The sequence below is a fragment of the Zea mays genome, chromosome 8 (assembly GCF_902167145.1).
Source record: "Zea mays cultivar B73 chromosome 8, Zm-B73-REFERENCE-NAM-5.0, whole genome shotgun sequence".
NCBI lineage: Eukaryota > Viridiplantae > Streptophyta > Magnoliopsida > Poales > Poaceae > Zea > Zea mays.
Genome location: NC_050103.1, coordinates 101,172,536 through 101,181,212, shown reverse-complemented (window position 1 = coordinate 101,181,212; position 8,677 = coordinate 101,172,536). Strand labels below are relative to the sequence as shown.

At 44.2% G+C, this 8,677-nt stretch overlaps 1 protein-coding gene across 1 annotated transcript; it reads right to left on the bottom strand.

Annotated features, from left to right (window-relative positions):
- Nucleotides 1-3,788: 3,788 nt before the first annotated feature.
- LOC103635608 (NAC domain-containing protein 90) lies at nt 3,789-5,432 on the bottom strand. Its single transcript, XM_023300857.1, has 3 exons — nt 5,048-5,432; nt 4,535-4,866; nt 3,789-4,430 (listed from the first exon to the last, which is right to left on the bottom strand). The coding sequence occupies exons 1-3, from the start codon at nt 5,217-5,219 to the stop codon at nt 4,086-4,088; spliced, it is 849 nt and encodes a 282-aa protein (XP_023156625.1). The 5' UTR covers nt 5,220-5,432; the 3' UTR covers nt 3,789-4,085.
- Between the last annotated feature and the right edge of the window lie 3,245 nt (nt 5,433-8,677).

Sequence of the window (8,677 nt, the reverse complement as noted above, 5' to 3'; positions counted from 1 at the left end):
GTGATTGGTGGCAGTTTAGTTCAATTCGGTGGTTCGGCAAGCATCACTGGGTTATGAGAATACTCAAACGAGAAAGAGGGGAGGATGAACTGACCGGAGTTGTACTGGCCACGGTGAGGTTGGTTTCACGGTGGCGGAAACCCGAATTGGGGGAAATCCAGAATTAGAGCTCGCTGGTGGAGGGTTTGGGGTGCAGGTAGGTGCAGAAGCTGCTTGATTACATGACGAAGCTAAGGGCACGGTCAATTTATAGAGCACGCAAGTGGTGGCCGCGAATTTGGGTGACGACGCGCGGCGGTCGGAGGGACAGGGAGTTACTAGCGCGCGTGAACTCGTGTCTACCGTCATGGCGACCTCACCGGCGATGATTAGATGGCTATAGGGAGTCATGGCAACGCGACGGAGGTACCAGAGCACGTGGCGCAAGATCGGAAGATGGCTGTCGCCGGCGAGCTTATCAGCTCAGGCCGTAGTGCAAAAAGGGGGGTACGGCGGCTAGCCGGGGTGACATCTAGCTCAACGGCGGCGAAGATCTTTTGACCCCGCGATGTTATCGACTTACCCCGAGTATGAATCGGTACGCCGGCGGCACGAATCTTCGCGCAGAGAGGTCGCCGGCGGCGAGGCTGTCACGCTGGCGGTCTGATCTTATTCTGGCACTGTACCATGGCGAGCCCCTTTCAGTGCATCTGACAGTCAGAATTTGGGCCTCATTTTCTCTCAAATTCTTATGACAATCTATCTAGAGCTCTGCAGCAAAGTTGGAGAGCTACAATTCAGCTACATCTTTGTCATAGCAACCATGGGCAGATTCTTGCTTGATCATACCTAAATTCATGCTCAAAGTTTCTGTGGTTGCACTGTCTCTCTGAAATTCAGACTTTATCAGACTGACAGCCCGACTTTGGGCCTAATTATCTCCCATTTCTTTTGAACAACTATTCTTACACTCTTAAGCAAAGTTGTTCTCCTTTGTTAGGTCTACAAGTTTGATGTGGTGATCTAGGGCAAAAACCCTATAACTTGAAAGTTACAAAGCTCCAAAGTTGAGCTGATAACACTGATTTTCAGACTTAGAGTGAAATCACAAATGGGGTCTTTTTGCAAGTTAGTCCAAAACCTAGGGTTTAGCTTGTAGATCTTCATAAATGTGAACCATGTGACTCAAGATACCTTGTTGCCATGGTTTTTGCACTTTAGTCCAAAAGTGGCCTAGTTTTGCACTTAACCCCCTAGGGTTTGGATTTAGGGTTTTCCAGGGTTTCAGTTAGGGTTTCTGGTATCTCAGGGATGTAAATGCAATGTAGGTCTATCCTTGGTAACTTTTTATGATTATTTCACTTAATATTTGGGGTTTTCTCTATTTAGTCCCTGTTTTGCCCTTCTAACCCCCATTTAGGGTTAAATACCCTACACTAGGGTCTTATATACAAAATGCCATAACAATACAACTTGCTTGAGATTTTTACCTAGTGAATGCACTCTAAGTGTATCAAACACATGAAATGCTAATGCTCATGATGTTATGCTCAAGTTTTAGTTACAGTAACACCAAGGGTGTTACAGAGAGACTAAGAGTAACACCTGAATTTTGGTAGGCATTTAGAGAAGAAATTTTATACCCCCAAAATCAGGGTGTTACACCGTGGCTCTGGGCCGGACGGTCCGCGACCTCGCTGCAGGAGCGTCTCCTCTCCGCGTCACACCGGACGGTCCGCGCGTATGGCTTGGACGGTCCGTGATGGCACAGAGGGTGTGTTGGTAGCGTGAAACTCTAGATCTCGCCTCCCGGAAGGGACCCCGTCGGAGAGGAAAGTTCCAGGGGGTGCTACGGGATTGGTAGGCTAACCAGGACGTCCTCAGACGACATAGAGTCACCTAAGAATTAAGAAATCAGGTCGAGAAAGACTAATGCTAGTAGGGTTGGATAACGAGCCAGCTCGGCTTGGCTCGTCCGAGTTCGAGCTGGCTCGACTGGCTTGTTAAGCTAACAAGCCATAGAGTCAGCTCGGCTTGACTCGTTTACGAGCTCGAGCTGACTCGTTTAGCTCGGGAGCCAGAACAGAAAAAATAATATGTACGTAATAATTAATTTATAGTTAATTTACAACTAATTTAACAATAGAAAACAGTAATTATACTCATAGTTTCACAAACCACGTCAATGTAACACCAAATTAGCACAACTCATCATTCATCAATTCACATACATGTTCATCAGTTTAACCTACAATTATATTTACATAGACCAATTTAACATATAAACATAGTTTATTAATCATTAGTTTAACTCATAGGCCATAGACACCTCATATACATATAACATGTTCATCAATTATTCTGTAAATAATATGCATATAGTTTCGTTTTGCTGGAGTTTGGTAGCTCATTTAGCTCGTGAGCTAGCTCATTAACGAACCGACGAACCGAGCTAGGATGTCAGCTCAGCTCGTGAAAAATTCAAACAAGCCGATGCGAGCCGAGCCGAGCTGACTATGAACCGAGCGAGCGAACGAGCCACGAGCATTTCGTGCAGTCCTAAATGCTAGGCTAATTACTGCTACACCTAGGGCAAAAAAGTAAATGAATTGATAAATATGTTGTTTGGTTCGATTGGTGATGCGTACAATCGATCATACCCGTTCATATATATAGAGGGAGGTCTGAGCCTGTTCCTAGGTGTTCCTCAACAGAATCTGCGTGATTAGATGGATAAACACACACGAAAAAGAAAGATTTCTCGCTGTAGTTAATCTAATTAACCGTGGACTGTCCGGGCTAACCCGCGGAATGTCTGGGCACGGACTGTCCAGCCCACGTGGTCGGATCGTCCGAGTTTCTAGGTGTCGCGTATGGTGCTTAACATTACCAGAGTGTTTTGGTATTTTTTTCTGACGGCTTCCGATCCATCTCTGTTATTTGAATCGTTTCGATTCACCCTATATTATTGTTAGTGGGATTGTTTATGAGAAAAGAAATTAACGTGATTCAAGAAAAGATAATGAAAAATGCTGTTACCGTTCTTGAACATTTTCATGTTTCATCAGTCCTTGAGCATGCAGTAGATAGAACTCCGAATTCATTTGTCATAAATAATACATGGCAATGAAGTAATCTGGCAACGAGAATTTAGAACAGTTGATGTTACTTCTATCATATATTGCCAACATAATAATAAAGATGTCAAAATCACTGCAACACGGACCCGAAGACAAAAGGGCGACACATCGAAAAGATTCTCCGTGTGCATGCATGGCCAAAAGCCCAAAACACAAGTGGCGTTTTTTTGCATCTCATCAAAGGAAAAAGATCTGCAAACAGCCAAAGAGTTGACTAGCTTATCTGAAGTCTTGATCACATTTCGAGTTAAAAAAAGTTCTTGTAAGTTGGAAATTAAATACAACAGTTGATGTACAGTTTAACTGCTTTAGGTAGTATTTCCTAAAACTAATATCCACCAACTCGAAAGAATTTATATATTTTGGGTATAGAATTCTAAAAAAAATCTTGTTACTATAATCGAAACTAAATATACCATCCTTACTGCGCACGTTTGGTGGTCAATATGAGAATTGAAATCCTGTTACTTGTACGGAGTATTATATATTGCGCACGTTTGGTGGTAAGGTCCGCCTCAACATATATAAAAAGATGTCAAAATCACTTCAACACGGCCCCGAAGAAAAGGGCGACACATCGAATAATGAAAAAGATTCTTCGTATGCTTGCAGCATGGACAAAAGACATGCAATGCAAGTGGCGTTTTTGCCTCTCATCAAAAGAAAACGTTCAGCAAAAAGCCAAAGAGTTGACTAGCTTATCTGAAGTCTCGATCACATTCCGATCGAGTTCAAAAAAAAAAAAGTTCGTGTAAGTTGCAAATACAACAGGTGATCTACAGTTTAAGGTAGTATATGTCTCCTAAAATTAATATCCACCACGCAACTGGAAAGAATTTATGTGTTTTGGGTAAAGAATTCTAAAAAAAATCTTGTTGCTGTAATCGAAACTAATATCGCAATTAATGCAAAAATAATTAAGAGGCCGAGAGAACGTTTTTACGTAGCACGACCCAAAGCATGAAATCAAATAATCCAGCCGTCCAAGAACTCTGACCAGTCGGCCATGTCCTCGACGATCCCGTCATTATCGGTCCCTCTGTCCGCCAGCAGCAGCTGCTGCTGCTGCGTGGAGCCGTCGTCGTAACTCGAAGACGACGTGTCGTCGTCACTCGGCGGCGCAGCCCTTTTCCTCCTCTGCCTCGTCTGCTCACCGTCTGGCAACGCAGCAGCCGACGGCGGCCGCGCCGGGTGCTCGCTGCCGCCGCCACCGGCAGCCACCACGGCCGCACTGCTGCTAGGCCGGCGGTCGAACTGCCGCGGCGACCCGGACTTGGTGTAGAGCCGGCACAGGCTGTACTCGCTCCTCGTCTGCAGCAACAGAAACAGCATGCAATGCACCTTTCAGCGTCGTGTCGTGTCGTCGCAAGTCGCGCGTTGGACTTATCGGCCGAACGTACGGAGCCATGAGTTACCTGGAGAGCATGGCTCGGCGTCGTCGGCGGCGCCGGAGCAGCGACGACGGCGACCTCGTCGTCATCCTCGTACTGGAAAGCCTTGTACTCGTTCAGCTTCCATTTGGTCTTGGTCCCACCGGGCGCGCGGCCGCAGTAGAACACCATGGTCTTCTTGGTCCCGATGGGGCGGCCGTCGGCGGCGTAGACCAGCCCCGGCGTGCCCGCGGCCTTCCAGTAGCCGGAGGGCGTGGTCCGGCTGGGGCGCCCGCCCCGCGCCTCGCGCTCCTGCCGCGGGCAGAAGTAAAACCACGGCTCCTCGTCGCCGGAGTACGCGCCACGGTGCGCCTCATCTGCATATGCATGGGTGGTGTGACGGAGAGCCATCGTCGTCGTTAGCTAAACAACGACCGAAGAAAACGCACTCGATCGATCATCGACCGCGCGCTTATGCGTGCCGTGATAATAATGTAATGAACGCTTTGTTCCTTTCCGATATGATATATAGCTAGGATAGGAGTCGTGCGTGCGTGCGTGCGTGCGTGCCTGAGAGCTCCCATGGCTCAAGGGCGCAGACGTCGGCGACGGGGATGACGCGCTCGATGTCGTCGCCGCGGCGGGTGCCGCTGAGCTTGTTCCGGAGGTAGAAGCAGATCAGCTCCTCCTCCGTTGGGTAGAAGCGGAACCCCGGCGCTGGCTCGGCCATGGCGGAGTGGCTCGCCCGTCCCGTACGCACGTACGTTCCTCGAACAAATTAAGGTGCGTCTGCTGCTCGATCCAAGAACAGAGCGTGAGAATAATAGAAAACAGGTAGGCAGCGTCAGGTTATATATATAGCATGATGGCAGGCTGCTGGAATATAATGCTGGATGCGCGTTGTTGCTGCGTAGGGTTGACATGCTGGTGATGGTTCGATTTCACGCTAATTGATTGCCAAAGAATTTTTCTTTCTCGTGTTGTGGAAAAGGGGGTTGCATGCATGGTGCGACGATACTGCGACGTACGTGCGTCGTACGTGTGGTGGAGCTAGAGGACCGGGTCAGTCTTCTTTGTTTATCCCTCTTTACTCTTTAGGCTTACCTTTTCTTTAGTTATTAGCTGGTTGTGTTTCTTCTGCCGCCTTCATTATATTAGACTAGGGTTAACTCGGTTTCTTTGATCTCCTGAAAGAAAGCATATATATGGGTATGCATGTATGTGGGAACCAAACATATATATGACCTCGTTTAGTAGCCCCTTTAGTGCCTAACCTCCGGCAACCCACACCTTTAGATTACTTTCGGTTGTTAACGTACGCGTCGACATTAGCGTCTAAACGACCTTGTTTATTATTTGTTTACCATTTATGTAAACACATAGTTGATATATATGCCGGTGTATAGATGAGTGCTTATCAAGAGATGATTAAGGGTTTAGTGTTTGGACTAACCATGATATATGAGTGTGATTCATGATATTCATGTGTGATACAAAGATACAGTCGATGGTAATGGGGAAGATCGATTGACTTAGAGTATTATTGAACTATTGATGGACTACTGGGAGTGTCAAGCTATGTCATTTATTTGTCTCCCAGTCGAAACCTATCACTGGCCGAATCTATCTTTTTGCAGTGTCAAATGGTTTGTCGAGTGTTTTTTGGACACTCAACAAAGAAGCTATTTACAGAATGCTAAACAAAAATGCTCGAGTAAAAAAAACTTGGCAGATAAGCGTTTCGCCAAGTGTTTTTTACACTAGGCAAAAAACTTATCTATCGAGTGTTTTGTTTTGACGTTAGGCAAAGATAATTTTCAAATCATATTTGAAACTAGTAAATGAATTCAAATGAAAAAAATCAGCTACAAGTTGTATAACTCATAAACATGTATAACTCATAAACAATCAAAATAAACTTTGTAGATCTTCATAAGTTATATAATTTTATAGTTAGTAACTTTTTGATTTATAGTCATCTTGTCAGCGAAAACTATGTCTGAATTTAATAAATTTAAAATTCGAACGACCTCGGATATAAAAACCATCGAAACAAAAGTTGTAGGTCCTGAAAAGTTATGAAACTTTGTAGCTGACAACTTTTTAATTTGAAACCATCTTGTTATGCAAAACTATGTTTGGATTTTAAATCTTTCAAAGTTCAAATTTTACAAACGACCTCGGATGGAAAATCCACTAGAAAACCTGTAGGCCTCGAAGAGTTATATAACCTTATAGTTGACAACGTTTTGATTCAAAACAATATTGTTATAGAAAAAATATATGTTTGACGTTTTTAAATTTCAAATTCGAATTTTGTAAGCGGCCTCGGAAGAAGAAACTACCAGATTGAAAGTTGCAGTTGACAAATTGAATTTATGTAGTACCTCAAACAATCAATTTACACTCGATTTGTTTATAACACGTGGTGGAAGGAAAATGAAAACTAGACACAAGTGAGATAGAGGTGGAGTGGTAGAGGGAGGTCACTGGTGAGAGGGGTGTCACTGGTACGATTCTTGTGTTTGTCGTGTGTTTTTCGACACTTTCCTGATAAAAAGCCTTTGCCGGTAACTTCTTTTTTTTTTACCGTGTACTCTTTGACAAGCGTGGCACTTAGCAAATGGTTTACCGAATATATTTTCGGCTTTGCCTAGTGCCATAGGCAGTAGGCAAATTAAGCCAATGATTTCAGTAGCGTATATGCATTTACACTTTGAGATATGTGTGGAGTGGTAGAGGGGTGTCACGAGTTCTATTTTTGTTTTGTCGAGTGTCTTTTTTTTTACACTTGCTTAATAATGGGTAAATGGTTTACCGAGTATATTTCTGGTTTTGCCGCTCATTTCAGTAGTGTATATGCATTTAAACCAAGCTATCTATATGTGCAAATATGATTTCAGTTGAGGTTTCTGGGAGCTCCGGGTCCGTGGCTGTCGCCTGGTCCGTAGACTCCTGGCTGTCGTCTGTGCCGTCCTGTGTACGCGTATTACCACGACAGAGTGATCACCTCGCGACGGAGTCATCCATCCATCCATCCACCCACAACGACGCACACTCGGCACTCGGCGGCAGGCACAAGTACGCTGCTTTTTGGTCCGTCCTTGTTTGTCCTGGTCGTGCGCGGTTACATGTCCCGCACGCATCATATCATCGTCCCATCGGTAGCTATAGCTAGCTAGCGGGGCAACAGCTCACCCCTGGACGGCGTCATCGCCATCGGGCGCAGCACAGCCACCACTTCGCTTCGGCCGTTGTCCCAGGCTCGGCGCCCAGCCATCAGAAAATTCCCTCGCAGGTTGATAGCGCTCGTGCCTCACCTCACCCGTTGATATATACGCGGGTAGCTAGGCACACGCTAGCTGCCGTGTGTTCGTTGTCCGGCGACTGCTGCTGCCGCTGCGTCAACGGGGAATATAAACACAACTGGCAGTTGGATGCGTCAAGCTAGGGGTAAAAACGGGTCGGTTATAACCGTCGGGTACCGGATAGTTTAAATATCCGTTTTTTCAAATACAGATTCGGGTGTTTTTACATTTGGGACGGATACGAGTAATAATACCCGGATATTCGGATCGGATATGGATATCCGGAATTCGGGTACCCGTTTTTTCTTTTTCTGCATAATAATATAGTTATAAAATCATAACTTTTACGTATGAAATCGGACGAAGATAAAGTTTATATGAAAATTGTAGAGATCGAAGAGATCTATAACTTTGTAGTACATCAATTTTTTTTAAACATATATTTAGGCCAAAATCATTAAAACTTGTCCAAATTTATATCAAATTAATATACTTTATGTGGGGGCTTAAGGTTATCTCCACATGAGAACTTAAGGTTATCTTTGTATATACTATTTATTAGTATTGGTAACTTATTTGTAATTTTTGGTCGACGCTAAGTTATTTGATGGATTTAATTGTATTTTGATGATTTTCTACGACAAGAAATTAATAATATATAAATAGCTTAAAAAATTATGAAATTTTACGGAGGCATAACATATGTTCATATATGACCATAACAAATGTTTGGATCATAAGATCTATAAGATGCATGTGTTTCTTCTATTTCACGTTCACTTATTTGTACGAGTTACATGTGAAATCACTATAAGTATCAAGTTTCAACATAATCAGTACTTTACTTTATCATTTTCATATGAGGACTTGAGTTATCTTC

Excerpts from the sequence above, each read along its gene's own strand:
- LOC103635608 (XM_023300857.1), bottom strand. The coding sequence starts at position 5,219 with ATGGCCGAGCCAGCGCCGGGGTTCCGCTTCTACCCAACGGAGGAGGAG. Across the intron at positions 4,867-5,047 it reads GCTCTCAGGCACGCACGCAC|ATGAGGCGCACCGTGGCGCG; the intron begins GCACGCACGCAC and ends ATGCATATGCAG. Across the intron at positions 4,431-4,534 it reads CGCCGAGCCATGCTCTCCAG|ACGAGGAGCGAGTACAGCCT; the intron begins GTAACTCATGGC and ends CTGTTGCTGCAG.